Genomic DNA, 20865 nt, shown 5'->3' with positions numbered 1-20865 from the left:
TATTTGGAACACGGAGACACATACACACCCACTCACACAGTCCCTCCTTTCCTGTTTACCAGACTGAAAAGTCAACCTATATCCTACCATGAAAAAAAAAAATCAGTACTTTTAGTCAAGCAGCACAACACACGTGCAGATTATCTGTGACTGATGGAACCTAACATGTTGAAATTGAGAGAGAAAGTGACCGGGTACTAAGTCAGATTTCCAAATGAAAAAGACACATGTAAACTTTCTCAGCTAGATTCCTCAAATAAAACTAAAAGAAATGAAAAGGTAACAGAGTGACTTTCTCTAGATTTATTAGGGAGTTTGTTACAAATGTTTGACTGAGCTTTTACAAGCATGATTTCATGGATTCAAACAAAAAACTAAGAGTTAACACTGATATTTAGCCTTCTCATTACATATACAGAAATAACATTGCTACACATTGCAATGGAGAGAATATTGTTTCAAACGGCTTGGTTTGGGGTTTTGTCTAAATGTATCATTATATAATGAAAGCACCAATTTGAGGGCTTCTCAACTAGTGATCTGAGTTTCAGAACATAACAGAACATAACTTGGTAACTTTATTCTTCACATAAATAAGGCATAACCGGATATGTGTACTAATGCTGAAAATACATTTTATCAAAAGCATACATACAAGTATTTGGGTATATATTGGAAGTTAAGACTAATTCATTCACTCTTACAAAAAATTATAGGGCATATGATTTCTGTTGAATCTAAATCAATACTTCTAATTATTTCCGGTAGTAAGATAATCTTACTTCCTTTTACTTAAACCAACCACTGCTACCAACTGAGTAAGGATTTCCCTAAACAATCTCACTTGCGAGATTAACCAGAGGATCTTCAGTGTGTAAAACACACGCCAATGCAACTTCAAAGAGTAAAACAAACGAACGACTGTTTCCCCCCTCACCGCCTTCTTTGGCTGTGGTTGCTTTCCAACTCTCAAGTGCCCTTTCCAGACAAAACTGAAATGAAGATTTCAGTTTAACACAATACTTGGCAGAAAGCAATGATTCAGGTTATTACAAATAATATTTAAGTGGTAGAGGCATGCCTTAAATTATTTGGATCTTCAGAAAACATTTGACAAAAACTTTTCCCTATAAAAAAATCAAGGCCCAAATGTGTGGTGTTCTTTGATTTATAAGGCAACTCTGTATATCACAAATTTCTGTATATCACAAATGAAGACACTTCTGAGACATCTCTTAAGAACTAAATGAGAAGACATTCAGATTTAAGAACAGAGTGTAACAAGAGAATTAGGCACATTTTACTCCAAATCATAATCATGAAGACCTAGAAAATCGAGCGCACCAAAGGACTTTAAACTTACTTTTTTAGAAATGGGAGAAATTGGCATAGTGAAAACCACGCGCACCCTTTCAATTTTGTTCACTAAATTTCATCTTCCCCTTCGTATAGTGGTATTTCAAAAGGATCTAGTTTTCATGAGACAGGTGAAGGACTCCTTCAAATGGTTTAAAAATACAGTAAATAAAAAACATGGACTAAAGCCTTCAGATCGAAACTTAGTTTCTAAACAAGCCTGCCATTAACGATAAGTAATTTATTGCCTCAAAATATATCCCAGATCTTATTTTAAAAGACTGTTGACTCTGAGACATCACATACATCAGAAAAGAAAACAGCAAATGCTCAAAATAATACCATTATCTATTTGGTGTTTTAACATTTCTTGGTAGTAGTCCAAATGAGGAAACTTGGTGATTTCTGCTTTGTCAGGCAGTATTTATGGTTCCTATCACAGATCTTAAATATAACTTAAATAAGACTAAGTTTCCTCTTAACCTTCACTGGAGTTAAATAATGTTTTGGCCGTCTAACAAAACTGCTAAATTTACACACAGACTTTCTACCAAAAAGTCTAAATGTTACCGTGCAGGTTTTCAGCCAGCCACTAGCACTGAAATTTTTCTAAATGTCAATTTAAACCTACGTATTCTTTTTTGGCAAGAAGCAGCAGATTTAGAACTATTCAAACATGCATGAACTATACTATGAACACTTACATTCTGATGTGGGGCGACATGTCTGCAGCTCACGTATTACTAAGGCATGAAAACAATGGAGGTTACTATGAATATAACGATGGTGGAACTTCAATTGCAAGAAAAGTCAGGTACATTACGAACAATCCCTGGTTAGCTCACCGAAAAGCCCTACTCTCACACTAGACAGCAAGACAGACCCAGAGCCACTGGTCTGGAAAGGCTGGTGATCCATAATGTTGACCAATCTTTCAAGAGCTTTCTAGCCAATAAAATACCTGAGAACACAGTCAGTAATACAGTAAAGTGACAGATATCACAGTCTCAATCATAATTTTCAGGAAAAAGAGAAAAGCCGTCAGATTTTCCAAACTGTCACCAGCCTTGTACACCTGTTTCTCTAACCGAATTCTAACACTACACATAACCTACAAAGCAGTGATTTTAGTACTGCAAACCAGCCATTCTGAGGAGTTCACCATGAATATATTTGTAATCACAAAGCTACGTCACGACTACGTTTGAATTTGGTAAAGTGGTAGGGGAGGTCAAATGTAGTCATCTTTTGGTGTGAACTAAAACAATTACTACTTATTTTCTTAGAAGTATCCTTAAAACATTCAAAATGTACCTCAATAAAGCTGGAATTTCATAAACAATGATACAAACATGTACATACTGTATCTTTTAGAGACACACCAAGAATGAAGAGGAATCTCAAATACAGTAAACACAGTAAACTACTGCCCTTGGCAAGCTCCAAATAGACAAAAAAAAAATCCCATAAATGCCACAGTGTGGAGTTGATGGGAAGAGACAGGAGAGCAAAGGGAAGATGTCTGCGATGGTGCGACAATGATTCCCACAGTGAGGACCAAAGTCATCTGAGACAGGATTTAAAAGTCTGAGAGTAAAACACATAACATTCTGGAAAGCATATGTTTATTTAGAAATTCTGTTATCAAGTTGCTTGCAATTTTTCACTGCTGCTATGGCCAGGACGTTTCACATATGGCACATTTATCACATGACATTTAAATATGAAGAGGGCAAATTATATTTCACTCATTTCTTTTGATCACCATTCTGTATATGGCATTGGCTTGCCTTTTGCTCCCCCCGTACCCTTTGCAACCTTTCACTAGCATCAGACCAGAAATCCTTATGTAAACTTTAAAACACTAAGAACATTACTTTCAGAAACCACAGAAATTTTAAAACAATTGTTGTGTTTATAAGCAATTAAAAAAACACGAAGGCTAAATCTGTGTAAATCTACAGAATGCCATCCCCTTTCTTCCAGTAGCCCTTTCAAAATAGGTCAGCATGAAGCAGCACAAGGGTCGCTGCTGTGTAGGGCAGACAAGAGATATCTTACTTGTTTCAGAACTGAATATTCTTAACCTCATACCTACAAATATTTAAGGACACCTTCTATACTTGGCACTACAGGAGAATTCAGTGTGAAAATGGAAGAACTTAAAGCCTGAAATATACCTAGTTTGAGGTCTGGCAGGAAATGACAGCTCCACTGGAATGGAAGCCACAGTGGAGCAGCTCAAAGTCTGAACTTCAGCAGATATTGGCGATGTGTTACTCAGCAGCTTTCAGCCACAGACCAAAGTCTGAAGAAGGAGGACTAAAATTTCCAAGAAGTTAAACACAGAATCAAGATTTTTCTAATTCCTGTTATAAACTATTTAAAAAAACAAAACAAAACAAACAGAAAACAATCAAAAAGACAAAAAGATATTAAAATAGCCAGTCTTTTGTACATCACTGTAGCATAAGCTGCTTGAGGTTGTCGTGAAGAATGGTATCCTTCACGTCACGGAAGACGAGGCGGATGTTCTCCGTGTTGATCGCAGTGGTGAAGTGGTGGTACAAGGGCTTCTGCTGCTGGTCCCGGCGTTTGTTACGGAAACATTCCACCAGGAATTTTTGGACGTCTCTTAAGCAGTGGGGATCCCCTTCAAATTCTAAGAAATAGTCTTTGATGCTCACAATTTGCACTTTCTCCTCAAGCAAATCTGTCTTGTTTAAGAAAAGAATTATGGAGACATTGCTGAAAACCCGGTTATTGACAATTGTTTCAAAAATGTTCAGAGATTCTGTAAGGCGATTGGTCAGTCGATCTTCCATAAGCACCTGGTCAAATTCACTTGAGGAAACAAGGAAAAGTATGGATGTCACACTGTCGAAACATTCAAACCAACGTTTTCTTTCTGATCTTTGACCACCTACATCAACCATTTTGAAAGGAACATTTTTAATTTCAAAGTCGTACTCATGAATGCCTTTGGTGGGTCTTCTGGCAAGCAGAATATCTTGCTGTGATGGAATGTAATCCTGGAAAAGAAAAAAACTTTTATACTCAGTAATCCAGAATTAATTAGAATTTTTAATGTACTATTAACTGGTCTAGTGAATAGATATGCAAACTGAATGATCTTTTTAACATCTCCTGATAACATTAAAGCATCAATACAATTATTATTCTCTTTATAAAATGCCAAGATATGTTAAAAATGTTAGTATGCAAAGACTGGTTCAAAATTCACTGCAAAGGAGCAGCACCTACTATTTTTTTTCACCCCTGCAATAATACTCAAATTTAACTCTTATTTACCAACTGCCCCCCTGGCCCCCGCCCACTGCCAGGTATCCATGACTACTCCTCACCATGACCCACTCTTAGCTCTAGCAGTGACCTTACTGTTCACACAGCCTCCTGCTCCCTGCTCCTCTGTTAAAAGCAATGAGGTCTGAAATGCCAATTCAAGAGGATCACTTCCCAGTTCAAGGTTCTGTCAGTCTCCTGAGCCCATTCTAAATGTTCCTTTACTGTGTGTGCCCGCCCTCAGGACTAAGAACTGCTGTACACGTCACCCCATGTTATCACTGCTGCTGGATTACATGTGTGGCAAACACTTCCTCTACTATAACTAACCGAACTGACTTTGGGCCACTTCCTAGGTTTGTTTCCAGGTACAGTCTAAGTAGCTGTGTTCCAGCTTTCTCGTCTACTGACACAAACGGTCACTTACTCTGTCAACGCCTGAGCCTGTGAAATGAAGGTGACCATACCTGGCCTACCTCCCTCGGAGGGACAGTTTACGCAAAGATCAAATGTGCCCTTCTCTATGAGCGGGATCAGTCGACTACAAGCCCCGGAACAGACAGAAGTTGCTGGTCTCGTGAGTCACCAGCAACCCCAACAGCGCACTTCCTTAGGCAATGAAACTCAGTTCTTTCATCTCAGGCTAGTATTTTTCCAGAACTCTGACACAGCTTTTTGGGAATACTGAACAGAAGAGCTTTGAATGCTCATCATCAAGGTCAAATGTTTTTTTTAATCGAGACAAGATTTTAAAACAGTGTCGAACGTTATTCACAATGTTCCATTTTACACCTTTCCAAATAGTGTAATATGATTTTAAAATTTCATTACAATGTAAATACTTCTCTCTTCAAAACGGTGCGATGGAATTAAGAATTTTCAAAAGTAGGCAGTTCTCAGGGATCTGTCATCCACAGCATTTATTAAATATCTCGCGGACTCTCAGAACTGTGCTGGCATTTCCATGCTTCCTCCTAGCTTTTGTTCACATACCCACTTCCTTTACTCATAATCAGCAATATCCACACAATTTTTAGCCTGCCCCCACTTTTTTGCTTAACATTTTATCATGAACTGTTCCACATGCTAACACAGTTGTGTTGCAGCTTAGTATAAAATACATCAAATGGATTAATGTGCTATAGTTTACATAAACATTCCTCTACTAGTGGTCATTTAGGTTGTCTCCAATTTATTTAATTAATAGAAATGCTGCAATTCAAACTCTCACGCACATACTTTTTTTCTGGCATATATTTCTCATGCACATACGTTTGGACTATGTCCTTACACTAAATAACCAAGAGTAAGATTATGTGGTCAAGGTTACAAACATTTTGATGATCCTGGACAGTTAATGACCAATTGCTTTCCAGAAACCTGGTACCAATTTACAGTACGTATGTGTGCCAGCTGCCTCAGAAACACGCCAGCCCTGAGTCATGTTTTTTAAAATTTTCTAATTCCATAAAAATAAAAAGTTCTTTATTATTGCCTTAATTAGGAGCTAACCATCTAGTTAGGAAGCTAAAGACTAATTTATATGAAGCACAAACCAGAGGACAATGTAATCAAGTGCTAAATGGTATGGCAGAGTAACAGTGATTAGGACTGTGAATTCTAAAGCCAGTTCTTCACATGCTAGCTGTGTGACCTTGGACAAGTCACTTGACCTGTCTGTATCTCATTTTCCTCATTTTTAAAACACAGACGATAACATTCATAGGGATGCTGAGAGGACTAAATGAGTTAAACGGGTGAAGTGCTTAAGAACCGTGTTTGGCATACAGTCTATGTGTTATCAGTCTAGCTGTTCCTACTGCATCTACCACCACCACCATCACTGCTGTAAAGAGAGGGAAATCAAGAAGGCTGTGAGAGCCAAGTAAATTTCCATTCGAGTCTCAGGTAGAACGCTCACCACTCACTTGCACTTGACGATCTATTCACAAACACAACATATTCACAGTGAGAAAACTCATTTTGCCCCTTAGCACCTCCTGCAAGTCCAACCAGCATGCTTTCCTTTCTACTTCCTGCCCCACCAACAATCCCAGTGTTCTTTATGCCTCCCTATCACCTTGGACTCTTCTCTATCATCTCCTATTTTCCATCAAATCCTGTTGCTGCTTCTTTGAATCTTTCTGACATTTTCCCTTTCCTCTTTATTTCCACTGTCCCCATTTTTTTCACCTCAGGCGTGGATTATCATCTCTTCACTAGTTTCTCCGCCTTGAATGTCTCATATTTCTTGGATCCATCTCTAAGCCACTCCCAGGCTAACCCTCCTGCATCGTAACTTCAAAACTTACAGGTGCAGTTCCTCACCGCACCAGATCCAACCCTGGCTGACTGGCTTTCGTGACCCTCCTTACTCCGTCTCCTGGAACTGGCAGACTGTTCCACACTGTTCAGGCTCACCACAGAGCCTAGCGTCAAGACCTGCCCAAAGCTGCACGCCTTCATACCATCATGTGCCCATTCATCTGCACAGCAGTGCGAGTGCAACGAACACCACATCCAAACCCAAGCTACTGCCTTCTAGAAATCTGTGTTTATGAGGTACAGCCAAGAACGTCACGTAACCTTTGTCCGACAGAAACGCCTTCTAAAACTAAAGACACCCAGCTGTCTCCATCTTCGTGGGCCACATCTCCACTTTAAATATCTAAATCCCATCCATCCTTCAGGCAGTTCAGATTCCCTTACTCTCACTGGCTAGCTCCAACTACCAGCCAAAACATCTCTCTCCAGAAGAATGACTACAATCTTCGTGATCAGTATCATTTAATTGTCCTCTGCTTGTTTTATTTATGTTAGTTTTGTCTCTGACTAGAATGAATTCCTTAAATACAGGAATCAGAGAACAAAACAGCTAACACTGAGAGTTTACTACACGCAAAGCACCATTCTGAACAGCTTACTGGGTGCTACGGACCGAACTGTGCCATCCTCCTCAAAATTCATATGCCGAAGCCCTTAACCCCCAATGTCATTACAGCTGGGGATAAGGCTTTTCAGAGGTAACTAAGGTTAAATGAGGCCATATGGGTGGGGTCCTAATCAGACAGTACTGGTGGCCTTACAAGAAGAAGAATGAGAGATCTCTCTCTCCCCCACCATGTGCATGCACTGAGCAAAAGCCATGTGAAGACATAGTGAGAAGGCCACAGTCTGCAAGCCAGGAAGAGAGTCCTCACCAGAAATTAAACATGCTGGCACCCTGATCTTGGACTTCCGGCCTCCAGAACTGTGAGAAATAAATGTGTTGTTTAAGCCACCCAGCCTGTGCTATTTTGTTATGGCAGCCTGAGCTGACTAGGACAAGGGATTTATTCCATGTAATCGTCCCATAACCTGACGAGGTCAGTTCTCTTACTATGCCCAGGATACACATGAACAAACTAAGGTTTAGAGATGCCTAAGGTCACGCACCCGTCTGTGATGGAACTGGGACTGGAACCCAGGAGGTCTGTTTGCAGAACCCATGTCCTTGACCCCGGACGTAGGGCTGGGCACACAGCAGGGCTTCAGTGGCCCTGGTACTTCAGTCAGATATGGAGAAGCGAACGCAATCCTGTAACTTGTCTGCTATGTGCAGAATGGATGGCCACTCTGTAGCACACCTGGGTTATTCTCCCCTCCTTTACAACTACCTTCTGATCACAGCACTTTTTTCTTTTTATTCCTGATGTGGCCTCAGAATTATACTCAACATAAAAATTATACTCAACTAGCTAAGCAGCTAGTACACCCTGACTAGAGTTGGCCTGGAATCATTCATTCAGAAGCTATTTGTTCGGTGCCTACTACGTCCCAGGCATTGTCACTAGGCGTCAAGAACACAACTCTTCACAATCAAGAGATGAGGTCCTTGCCCTTATGGAACGAGGTGGGTAAAAGACCAATAATTGTATAAATAATCAACTGTAATAAGAGCAATAAAGTTTGAAAAAGCAAGGGCTGATACTGAAAACAAGAGGAGGGGACCTACTTTGAACGTGTGCTCAGGGAAGGCCTATCTGAAAAGGCAAAGGAAGAAGAGCAGGTCTAGGCAGCACTGTTTAGATTGGGAAACATGAAATAACTCTTAACACTTAGTTTAGCTACTAAAGCTTCTCTCCATTTGGCCTATACTTAGCTTTTTTTAAGGCTTACAATCTGACCAGGTGGAAAAGTGACAATGAATAAGTCTTCATATAAGCTTTCACTGATGTGGACAGCGTGAGTAAAACCAGGTAAGTATGGAGACCCCAACTGTGTCTATGAAACAAACACGCAGGAGAAACACATACTGGCTTAAGGGCAGATACCTGCCATTTAGCAAAATTAGAAATAAGGGAAAATGCAAAAATTACCCTGCTGGAGCAAAAAGGTACTTTTTCATGTGTCCTAGACACCTTAGCATGCTGCTCTCCTACCTGCAACAGGTTTCATTTTGTGCTTCCTTCAGTTATATTTTTAAAGTTAAAAAAACCTCAAAGAACCCCTAATACCATATTAAAATTTGTAACAGAAATTTGCTTTAAAAGGAGACGAAGCTATATGAAATTCAGTAGGTAACAAATGACCCTAAGGCAATGGCTTTCACGCATTTTCTAAGCAGCAGCAACCTTTCTTCCAATGAAATCCTCTCATGAGTCCCACAGGGAGAGCAGTGGAACTGCCCTGCCTGCAGGGGCCCTGGAGCCAGAGCCAGCCACAGAGGCAGCTGAGCGTCGCTGACTCTGAGGGATGCACTGCAGGAAAATCACAAACTTTCTTTCCAAGGGCGACCCCGTCTACATCATGGAGTCGGGTCAGCAGGCCTTCAGAATCCAGCCCTCCTACACTGTAACTCAGCACAAAGGGCTCCCAAACTGGAAAACAGCGTTTACGGAAAGGTTTTGAAATCAATTAACCACTGTTCTCCCTGGTTCTGCTTACAAAAAAACCCCAAAAGACATGAAGCAGACCAGATAATGTTCAATCTTACTTTGAAACATAAACTTCTTTTTCTGAAGGTTTACTTTCATGAAATAGTGGATAGGGCATTCTGTAAGAAAATGGCAGAGATGTGGACGGTAGAGGGAGAAAAAAATGCAGCAAGAACAGTCAGAATATTGCCACTAGGAAAAAGGAAGAAACAAACGGCTTAACACATAATTTTTCTAAATTTCCTAACATCGATATTCTGACTACTGCTTTCAAATGGCAATAAACATAAACATTTGGTTTAAAAACTTACTGGCTCTCCGAGTTTATCCAAGTTATCCAGGAAATATTTTACAGATTCACCCTAAAAACAAGAAAATAAGTTATTAGGGCTTAGAAATGGAAGATTTTGTTACAATAGTTTATAGTAAACTGTCTGGTTGTTGGCTTAAGTCAAACATACTTTCTTTAGTCACCAATTTCAGACTGAACAGCTAAACCCAATGAAAATGTATAAAACGCCTGCCTCTGTTAATTTCATAAACGTTCACACAGGCAATGCCCCAAGTGATCATCTATTTGGACAGGGTCACACGTGTGCTTTCTGATACAACTGTCTATGTATCCAAAGGGAAGATGTAATTAAAAGGTGAAAACTGCTTTTGAGATAAACATATATCTACAGCTAAAATTTAAGTGGGATTCTTTTTGTCTACATTTTTCTATCTGGAGTTTACACCAGTGGTGGTTATCCTCAGAGACAAGAGCAAACCAGAGCTGAGGGGAGAACACGGTATAAAATCCTCCAGGAACAGGCACGAGCCTAACAGACACGCCCTGCTCTGGAAGACTGGGAACAATGCCGCAGGCACCGTCTCCGCCAGGTGGTGTCCTGAGTGACCAGCCCACTCTCTCTCAGCCCGGATGTCTACGAGACCTCCAGGCACTTTCAAACATCTAAACCACATGAGAATACACTCTAAAAGGAAACGCTCAAACAGAGAGGCAGGGAAGAGGGGCGGCATTTGGGGAAAGAAGGGCTCTGTGTCTCGGAGCCTCCCAGGGCTCTCTCCTGCGTGCTCACTTTCCCTGCCTGAAGCTGCCCCCCCAGCTCCTGAAGGCAGCGCTTCTTCTCCGTGTAGGACAGCCACCTGAAGACCCTGTTCCACCGCAGGGACTGAGTTACTGGGGCAGGGGCAGTCGTGTCTGCAACCTTAAGTCGTTTCCACACATCTTAAGATTCTTGAGGACCCCAGAGACTTCGTTTATGTGGTTATAGCTATCAATATTTATCACACTAGAAAGTAAATCTGAGAAATGTTAACAAATATTTATTAATTCATCTTAAAATATCAATAATAAACCCATTACATGTTAACATATTTTAGTATAGCCTAATAAAAGAGAGCAAGACACTCATCTGCTTCTGCATTTGAACTGCTACTGGACGTTGTTTTGGTTGAAGTATGTGAAGAAAATCTGGCCTAACACAGAAACGTAAGTGGAAAAGGGAGCAGTATTTTAATAACCTTTTCAGATAATTGTAGATATTTTTGTCACTACACCAAAACTTGACAAGTGGTATTTTCTTAAATGTTAGTTCACTGTGGAATGGAAACCTTACCAATGAACTTTCCATACTCACATTAAAATTCACTGGTCTATCCTGTACTTTGAACGGATCTTTTACCTACCCACGATTTTGTGACTCAGGCATTGATCATATGGAACACAGTGGGTAACTAAGTTATACAGATCTTTCAAATGTTGGCACATTTCCTTACACAATATTAAGAAAATCATCTGCATCAGCATCACCTTGATCTCATCAGAAGCCTTGAATACTGGGAAGCTGACAAGCTCACAGTGGTGGGCAGACAAGTTTTCCTCAATTTTGATTTTCACTTGAAAGTTCAAATTTTATCAATGACAGCAAATACTCTCAGTTATTTTCCTTGAAGTGAAAGGCTAACTTCATTTTCTAAAAAATGTCTGTCAAATGCCCAAGTCTGAGTAAGTCAGTTGTTTTTTTCAAGTAAAAACGGCATTCCATGAAAGGTATTAGTTCAGCTCACAACACAACTGGTCGCAAAAGTGCTTTTCCTGAGACACTTACCCCGCTTCAGTGTGCTGCAGGAGTGTTTTTAGCGTCTCCCGTTCCATCATACAGAATACTAGAGAGACGTGTTCTCAAGGGTTGAGATTTAAAACAACTAAATGTTTACAAGGATAATCTTAAGTAAAACAGGTTTGTGTGTGTGTGTTTTAAATTGCACTGCATATCAGTGAAGGGTACAACAACTAGCATAGTTTGGGCCCAATGCCCTGATCTGTGCCAAAGCGCTGATTGGCAGTTTCAGCCACTGCTGTTCTGCACCATCACTGTAAGGTGTCAGCTAGCAAAGAAGGGAAATAACATCTCAGTATCATCATAAAGAGTGCTGAACTCGAAGACTTCCTTTAAAGGATTTCTGGGACACCTAGGGCTCCGTGGACCATACTTTGAGAACTGCTGCCTTAAAGTACATAGGTGGGTGTGCTTATGGGGAGGGTGGGGAGTGTCTGTGATTTCCTCAAGATCATAAGCAGTGGTAGGTGATTTTGCTTTTTGCTGTACCTAGAATATTGGTACAGTATTCACAGCATCTAAAGATGACTTTTAGGAGAAAGAGAAAAGAAAAATCTTCAAGGAATTCATTTTGAGTTAATAAAGAGATTACTTGGTCACACTTGTATGGATATTTTGCATTATATCATCCACTTCAATGACAAAATAGTATTTTGGTGTTTTCATGGATAACATATATAGGCCAAAGGGAATGCGGGCTTAATCTTTAAATAACATCAATATTTACTTTTAGGATTGTTTATACAACCCAACTGAGGTTATACATCTAAAGTACTTAAAAAGTAAATTCAAATAAATATTACCAATTCTGTTGCCCTGAAGTATATACATTAGAATCTCTTGGACAAATATGATAAAAGATAGTCACTCTGTTTATGTATGAGCCAGACTAACAAAACTGTTACTCTTCCAGTAATGTGTATATTCAATACTTATGTAATGTTAAATATCTTAAAACGAAATTTTATGCAATTCAAAAAAGCTGGTTTTTTGACTGGCAGTGTTGTGTACTGCATTTATTGGCTTTTTTCTTGATTTTAGAATTAATATAAATTCATTGTGGAAAATCTGAAAACTAGAAAAAGGTACAAAGAAGGACATAGGCAATGACCACTAACTCCACCACTCAGAGATAACCACAGTTAACAGTTGAGGATATTTCCTTCCAATAACTTCTTGTATATTGAACACAGCTGACGTAACAGACCCAAGTCTGCATCTCAATTTTCCCAATTAAGTAACTCTAAGTAAATTTTAATGGTCAAAATAATTCCTAGTACTTATATGCTAAAAAGTTAAAGAAAACCATTAGTCTAATGTTGAATATTTGAGTTATTTCCTTTCTTAATGGTTTTAATATTTTTAAAATAAATACTGTGATAAACAGCTTTGAGAGTACAGCTTTATGTGCTCTAAATTATGTCTTTAGTGATCTCAGAATTACTAAGGCAAAGAAGACAGGCATTTTTAACACGGCTACTACTCAACTGCCACAAGGTTGTACTGATTCTCTCCTACTCAACAGTTAAATGCTGAGTTTATGAATAGTGAAACTATGATGAAGATACACGAAGCCAAGATCATCTAAGAGTGTCTTGCAGATGCTTCTATAACACTGTGCAAATTCTGCGAGGCTACACATTGTGGTCACTGATGCTTCTCATTTTAGGGAACCCAGAGCAAGCGAGCTCTGTAAAAGAGAAAATGACACATTCTCCATCCAAATCAGCAATAAAAGTTCAACTAGACAAAAAGTTATTTCAATTAGTATTGCTGTATATCTTTAATGGTCAAATAAATGAAAGTTGAAGTAACTTTAAGATGAAGCAAGCACCCCTCCCCCTTTTAAAAAAATAAATGCTTATAGCTAACCCATTGTTTGTGAGAGCAGCAGAAAATGAGTACAGTCATTCTAGTGACCTTGCAAATTCACACAAACTTTTTAGAAAATTATGAGTAGCACACTTCATAAAACTTTTAATGAACTCTTGCCCATTCTAAGGAATTTACTCAACATAAACAAAATGATACAAACAAAAAGATATTTTACTCAGTGTTACCTAAGATAGCAAGATTTGGAAGTTCATTTTTTCATTTATCATTAGGGGAATGATTTAATAAATGTTGTTATACCAACATAGTAATATAAATCATCAAATGATTATTTTGAATATAATTGCTACATATGAAATATCTATACCATTAAACGATAAATTAAAGTAGCAGATTACAAATAAAGGTCTACAATCCCTTATCCACAGCTTTTTGCAGGCTTGGTCGGGCGCAGCACTCATTTGGCAGCAAAATCTGACTTGAATTGATGTGAGGTTCTTTATAATCTTTATTTCTCCTACTTAGTGAAACTGTTCAAATGTTTTGATGCAAAAAGAAAAAGTTTTGCTGTAGGTATTACATAATAAAAAGTACATGAATTGTCTTATTTTTCTGAAATCCAAGAAATTCTTAATTCCATAACAGATGTAGACTCAAAGATTTATGATATGAATGGATCTGTATTATGTATGCTTTGATTTTAGCTATTTACAATATGGAAAAGGTAACTGTGGCTCTACGGGTGACTATATTCTCTTTTCAAAAAAGAAAAGAAAATGCCCTATGTGTTCTTCTCTTGGTATTACAAATACAATGAAACATTTTAAAAGTCCTTTTCACTGAAGCTTCCTGATCTAACTGCCTTCCGTAAGAAGGGATCTTAGATCTTTTAGGTTCAAATTACTACATGCCTTTGTTTGTTAGGAATTCATCATCTCACCAAAACCAAATGACAATAATTACAGAAATATGCATGTGCTCCTGTTATTAAATTTCAATTCTAGTGAAGGAAGTTCCCTCAGTGTAACTCACAAAATCCTTTGCGCACTTGAGACTATAAAATTGAAATAAAAATATTTGTAATTCACTTTCACACATCTGAAGATGCAAGTTCTCTCTAATACTTTAAGACCTAAATAAGGTGCCCTATGCCAACCGACTACAAGTTGCTTTTTCCCCTACCATTCAGCCAGTATCTATTTAAGGAGTACAATACTTTAAAACATTATTCCTATGAAAAATATATTTTGGTTTAAAATAACTCCCCAATAAAAAAAAACTATGTTAATTCACCATTTTATATCATAGATGATACTACTGATCTTCCCATTAGCAAGAAAACTGAGAGTGGGAGACCTAAGAGCGGCTTAATAAGCTTTTCACGTGTGCAGTTGTGAACTAAAGCCTCATGCTGTTAAGAGATCAGGTTCCCCAAATTCAGCCACTCTGAAACAAATGATTTTAAACACACACATGCAAACATACACGTGTGTGTGCAAACACACGTGTGCTATAAAAGGATGAATACTTTTCTGCATTAGGTAATTTAGGGGAAATTTCTCACAGTAGCTTTAAACAGCTTTACTAAAAACCAAAAACAAAAGCCAAAAGAGAAAACCTGTCCTTTCACAATCTTAAAAAATTCCAAATAAAAAAATATAAAATGTGTGTTATTTGCAATCCAACTGTGAAGGACATGGAAGATGAATAATGGCATCTGTTCTCGCTGAGCCGCAGAGCTTCTGGAGGCTGCCTCTGTCGGCGTGCTGATGCCTGATGCAAATGCTACACCCCGCTCAGTGCCGGGCACCGGGAAGCCTCCTCTCCTTCCTCCCCAAAAGCTGCGTGAATAAAGCATGAATTACTCGGGGGAAATTTCCCTCAAATACTTCTTCCTAACAGTTTCAGAAGCGATCAAAAGTCTTCCAGTTGTCTAATATCAATGGTAAGGAAAGGATGTGAATTCTAGTCCTTTCTCTAACATTGAGTGATGTGGCAAGTCTCTCAACTTCTCCAGGCCTCAATTTAACGGTCGGTAAAATGAGGAAGTTCCATGGTTCGCTGGATAATCACTAAAGTTCTGCCCTAGGCAACAATTTCAGTTCGTACAACTGATTTAAATTTAAGTTCTCCTTTCCTTATACATATGTGTCCATTAACCTTAAATTCACTTTTGTAGTGACTCATTCAAGTTATGTTGCTCAGTCTCTTGGCTAATAGAGAAATAATTCCATGTATCAGGCAAGCAATATCATGGGTTTAAGACTTAATTTTTGTTGGTTATGATTTTAGACTCCACTGTAACTTTCTCCAGTCTGTTTTACATTACTGAAGGAAATTCATTTTTTTTTCCCTGAGGAAGATTCAACCCAAGCTAACATCCATGCCAATCTTCCTCTATTTTTTAGTATGTGGGCCACCAGCACAGGAGGGCGCTAATAGAGTGGTGTACAGGTCCACACCCAGGGCACCAAACCTGGGCTGCCAAAGTGGAGCATGCCAAACTTACCCACTAGGCCACCTGGGCTGGCCCCCTGAAGGAAATTTTTAATAAAATTCCAAAGAATAGCCATTTCATACTTATGACTTTCTAAATTTAAGATGTTCTACACCATGCCTTAGTTCTTCTTTCTCTGTTCAGAATACTGAGATAAGCTTCTCAATTACTGCAGCAAGCCTGAGAAGTATAAAGCAGCACGGCACTCGGAAAAAGTCGTCCAGTGTTTCTTCACCCTGTGGATATCTAAGCTCCATTTAAACAATGGCACAGCAGCCAGTGGACCTGGGTTCTAGTCACAAGATAGGGTTTGCTATTGACAAAGCCAATGAACACCGGCAAGCTTAAGTTAACTTAAGAATAAAACGCTAAGATGATGGATGAAATTAATTAGCTCCAATGTGCCTTTGAATTTAAAAATTCTATTAGTTCTATGAACTATATTTTGTATCAGCGTTACAAAGTTGTCTCTAAACTAGGAACGGCCTCAATGTCGTCCCCCATTCACAAGAATCATGCGTTATAAAGATTCTTTGTTTGCAAAGAGAAAATGGGTCAGGGCCCTGAGTTTGAAGGTAAGAAAAAAGCTGAGAACACAAATTAGAAAATAATTTCTATTAAACAAATGTATAGTTGAAGGGAGACTTAGCAATTTATTTGCCCAGTTACTGAACAAGTGACATGTCTATTCAACGTTCTCTTCTACACAGATAAAATATATAAAGAACAGGATTTAGAATGTATTACTTTAAAAGGATGTGGAATTTAAGCTGGACAGCCAAAGAATACACAAGGAGAAATTATGTTTTTTGTTCAGAAGAATATACTCAAATACTGGCAGCTTTATTTCAAAAGGAAGGGGGTGACTCTACTTATACAACATAAGTACAAAGGAGAGATTTTGACTTCAAAGTCTGATCTAAACTTCTAAAGTCTATAGAGATAAGGATCAAATACAGATTTTTAAAAGCAAGGGACATATTCTAGAAAGCAATCTGACAATATGTAACAGGAGCTTTAAAAATGATCCTCTTCACAGTACGATAGGAAAAGCATACACAAGTACACCAGTGGAGGTGAATTACTATGTGGCAGGAGGAAAGGCTGGTTGGGAGCCACCCGATCACTCCTTTTATCTATCTATATTCTAGACCAACTATGATCTGCAGGCCAAATCTAGCCCACTGCCTGTTGTTGTGTGGCCCATTTCTAAATGTTTGGGGAAAAAAATCAAAAGAATACTTCATGACATCTGAAAATCATATGAAATTCAAATTTCAGTGTCCATAAATAAAGCTGTATTGGAACAGAGCCATGCTCAGGTGTTTATGTACTGCGTACGGCTGCTTCCATGCCACAACAGCCAGGAGAGCAGTCACGACAGAGGCCGTGTGTGGCACTCCCTTCACGGCACTGACAGAGTTGTAACTTGTATACTGTCGTAAAGTCATTTCAACAACTCGCATTACTTGAATCATAAGCAATGTTAAACTGCTTTATATACTTACTTCGCGGTCCAAGATTAGAACAAGTGAGGCCGCCATTCTCACACAAATTTGTAGTGAAAATACATTTCCAAAATCAAACTATTGTTCCAGCAGCATCTTTCAGACCCCAACGCAAGCTCAAAGGAAATTTCCATATTCCAAAATCCATTTAACTGTGCAACGAGGAGTTTCCACCTACCCTTCAACTGGAAATGGTTAATTTGCAACGTAAATGACGTGCCAAGAGGCAAACTTTGAGAGGAATCTAACAGAATTCTATAAATGTCTTCCAAGCAATGACTATGCTCAATTAAAATCACATGCTCATTGGGCAGTATCTATCTGTGTGAAAAGACATTTTCAAGGAGGAAACGTGGAAAACCTCATTACAGATCAGGATTAAGGATGAACATCTGCACCTGATTTTGATAGGGAACACCAGAACTTTGAAGCCCAATTAAGCAAAATGTCATCCCTCTCCAAAGGAATCCTGCTCTTCTCATTAGTAAACCTATACTAGAAAACACTGTATTTAATTTTATTATTAAAATATTTTGAATTTCATCAATAAAAAATTGTGGAAATTTGTGTTCTCTCTTGTTGTATAAATATGTACATATTGCCCTTGGATTTTTGTCTCTTGGCATGTGAAGTCTAAAATACACTACCTGGCCCTTTACAGAGACAGTTTTCTGACTCCTGTTCTAGATCAATGGTTCTTAATCTTGGCAGTGCATCAGAACTGCTCAATGTGCTTGTTAAAATACAGATTCCCAGGTCTACCCACAAACCTACCAAATCAAACTCTTAACAAGCTCCAAGAGAAGAGATGCTGATGGAGCCAACTCTAGCATCAATTCAGATCCACACATACATTTTACTGAAAACTGGATTTTCTATTAATATCATCTTTTGTTTTTAAAGATTTTTTTTTATTTTTATTTTTTTTTTCCTTTTTCTCCCCAAAGCCGCCTGATACATAGTTGTATATTCCTTGTTGTGGGTCCTTCTAGTTGTGGCATGTGGGACGCTGCCTCAGCGTGGTTTGATGAGCAGTGCCATGTCCGCACCCAGGATTCGAACCAACGAAACACTGGGCCGCCTGTAGTGGAGCGCGAGAACTTAACCGCTCGGCCATGGGGACAGCCCCTAATTTCATCTTTTGATATTGATTATACCAAATCAGCTGGATTGTTTTTAAAGCCTTGTAAAAATGCCGAGGATATTAAGAAACTAGACTAGAAACTCATGTAGTGTTATCCCATTGCAAAAGTAGCTTTCAAACAACATTTATGTTCGATGCGCTCTCACAAGTAAAACAGCAGGCCTTCAACTGACATATGTGAATTACGACATAAACAGCAGAAGTAAGTCTACAAACACAGCTTTCTCTTCCATTCTCTTTTCAAAGTTGATGTGGTAATTCAGACATACTGCACTACAGTTCCAGCTGCTTTCCTCCCCACATCCCTGAAGCCTGTTTTCAAATGTCCAACATAGTCCACAGCCTTCAAAGCTAACTCCCTGAGATTTCTGCGGTTAAAAATTAATGAAACTGGTACTCCAGCTGTAACACTGTTAAGTTGCTAAAAGCACAAACGAGAAAAATTATTATAACTATTACTTATATTTTAGCAATAGGACCCTAAGGAACTTAAAACCTCAATTAAATTTACAAAATTAATCTGCTTTTATAACAGACACCTAAGCTTTGCATGACAGGTAAATAAAGCAATTCAAAGTGCTTAATAAGAAGCACTCCATGTTTTTTCCTGGTAAACGTAAAAATCACACGGTGGGATGAAAAGAGCACTCCACATGGGTGGAGCACAAAGGAAACAAGATTAGCCATGCGTCACTAATTGGAGAAGCTCTGCGGTGGTTACATGGGAGTTCATTCACTCATACCATTCCTTCTGTTTTTGGATTCAACTGAAACTTTTCATACAAAAAATTAACTGTAAACAGACAGGACCTGTAGAGGTAGGAACACTTAACATTGGAAAGCAGTGACAGATGGTCATCTGGTAGTTAAGGGGGACTATGAAAATACAAAATGACAAAAATGTTACCCGCAGAGTTATAGACTTACACCATTTAGTAGAAGAGTTAATACACGTCAGTAGTCCCTAAGGACATTGCTGTGTTACCTAAGGGTCTCATAATTAATCTTACAAGCAAAGCCACTGAATAATCCAACAAATGGCAAGTTATGTTTTGTATAGTCTGTTTCAGAGAGCAGAGCTTCAGTTAACATATTTTACAAAGTTAAAAAAAAAACTATAAGTAATGTATTGAATTTTAGTTTGCTACTAAAATGAACTACCATCTTACTCTTATAAAAGGTCCAGAATTTAACTGCAGGCCAATTAAGTACATCTGTAAATGGCAGAAAGTGCACTGTGAAAAAGTAAATTAGAAAAAATAAAAATGGGATACTTTTTAATTCACCTATTTTATGTTTTGGGGCTCTTATAGTCACGAGACCAGCATCACCTAAAATAGTTTTTTGTTTAACAGTAAACATAATAGTACAAGAAATATTAAAATTCAGAGAAAATCTTTATTACCAAGATAATTAAGCAGTAAGTACTTCTGAAATCTAAGTATACATGTGATTCTGAAAACGACAGTGTAACTCGAAGTTAATATCCAGTTTCTCTTTATATAGAGAAACAACCACTGGCCAAGTGCTATAAACGGCAAGCATTTCCTGAAAAAGTGCCAGTAAACTACAAAATAGATGCTTGTGCTCTAAAACGGCTAAGTGCAGTGGGTTAAAGCGGCTAACACATCTGCCACTCATATTAAGTCCTTCTATTTGCAAGTCTGGAATATTTCAAAGAGGAAAAAGAATCAAAAGATAAGACAGAAAACTAGAAATCTGTTTACTCCTTAAATTGATTACAACTGTGAATTGTACTGCCATATTGTATTGCATCTATCGTCATAATAAGGTTTTTGTACACCTGTAACATGTCTTTAATTTTCATCAGTCTTACAATCCTCAAACTAATCCAGGTCAAAATGTTTTCTGAATACTCATTAGGCAGGCTTCATCAAGCATGTGTTTGGAGAAATCTATTCAACAGGAAACTTATTAACTTGCTTTTAAAAGTGACTTAGAAGTATGTTTTTTAAATCAATAATTCACATTTGTATACAGTAGTAATTTCAGCCCTGCAAATATCTTGGTGAAGCCACACCTAAATAAGGAGTCTTTAGGGCAATATTCTATGAATAGACTTTCTGTAACACAAGCCTTTCTTTGCATCTGGCATTTACTTGTATAAAGTTTACAGCTAGAATCTAATGCCAAATATAAATAAAGCACAAAATGGAAAAGT

General features: G+C 38.3%; 1 protein-coding gene across 1 annotated transcript in view; it reads right to left on the bottom strand.

Annotated features, from left to right (window-relative positions):
• Nucleotides 1–288: 288 nt before the first annotated feature.
• The window catches only part of GNA13 (G protein subunit alpha 13), a 39324-nt gene continuing 18747 nt past the window's right edge, over nt 289–20865 (bottom strand). The window contains exons 3-4 of the mRNA XM_044744532.2: nt 9887–9937; nt 289–4388 (exon numbers count right to left, since the gene is read on the bottom strand). Coding sequence (XP_044600467.1) covers nt 3816–4388; nt 9887–9937 — 624 coding nt within the window. The 3' untranslated portion in view covers nt 289–3815. The remainder of the gene's footprint in view (nt 4389–9886; nt 9938–20865) is intronic.

This window comes from Equus asinus, chromosome 13 (genome assembly GCF_041296235.1).
Source record: "Equus asinus isolate D_3611 breed Donkey chromosome 13, EquAss-T2T_v2, whole genome shotgun sequence".
Lineage (NCBI taxonomy): Eukaryota > Metazoa > Chordata > Mammalia > Perissodactyla > Equidae > Equus > Equus asinus.
This window is presented reverse-complemented; position numbering and strand designations above follow the sequence as displayed.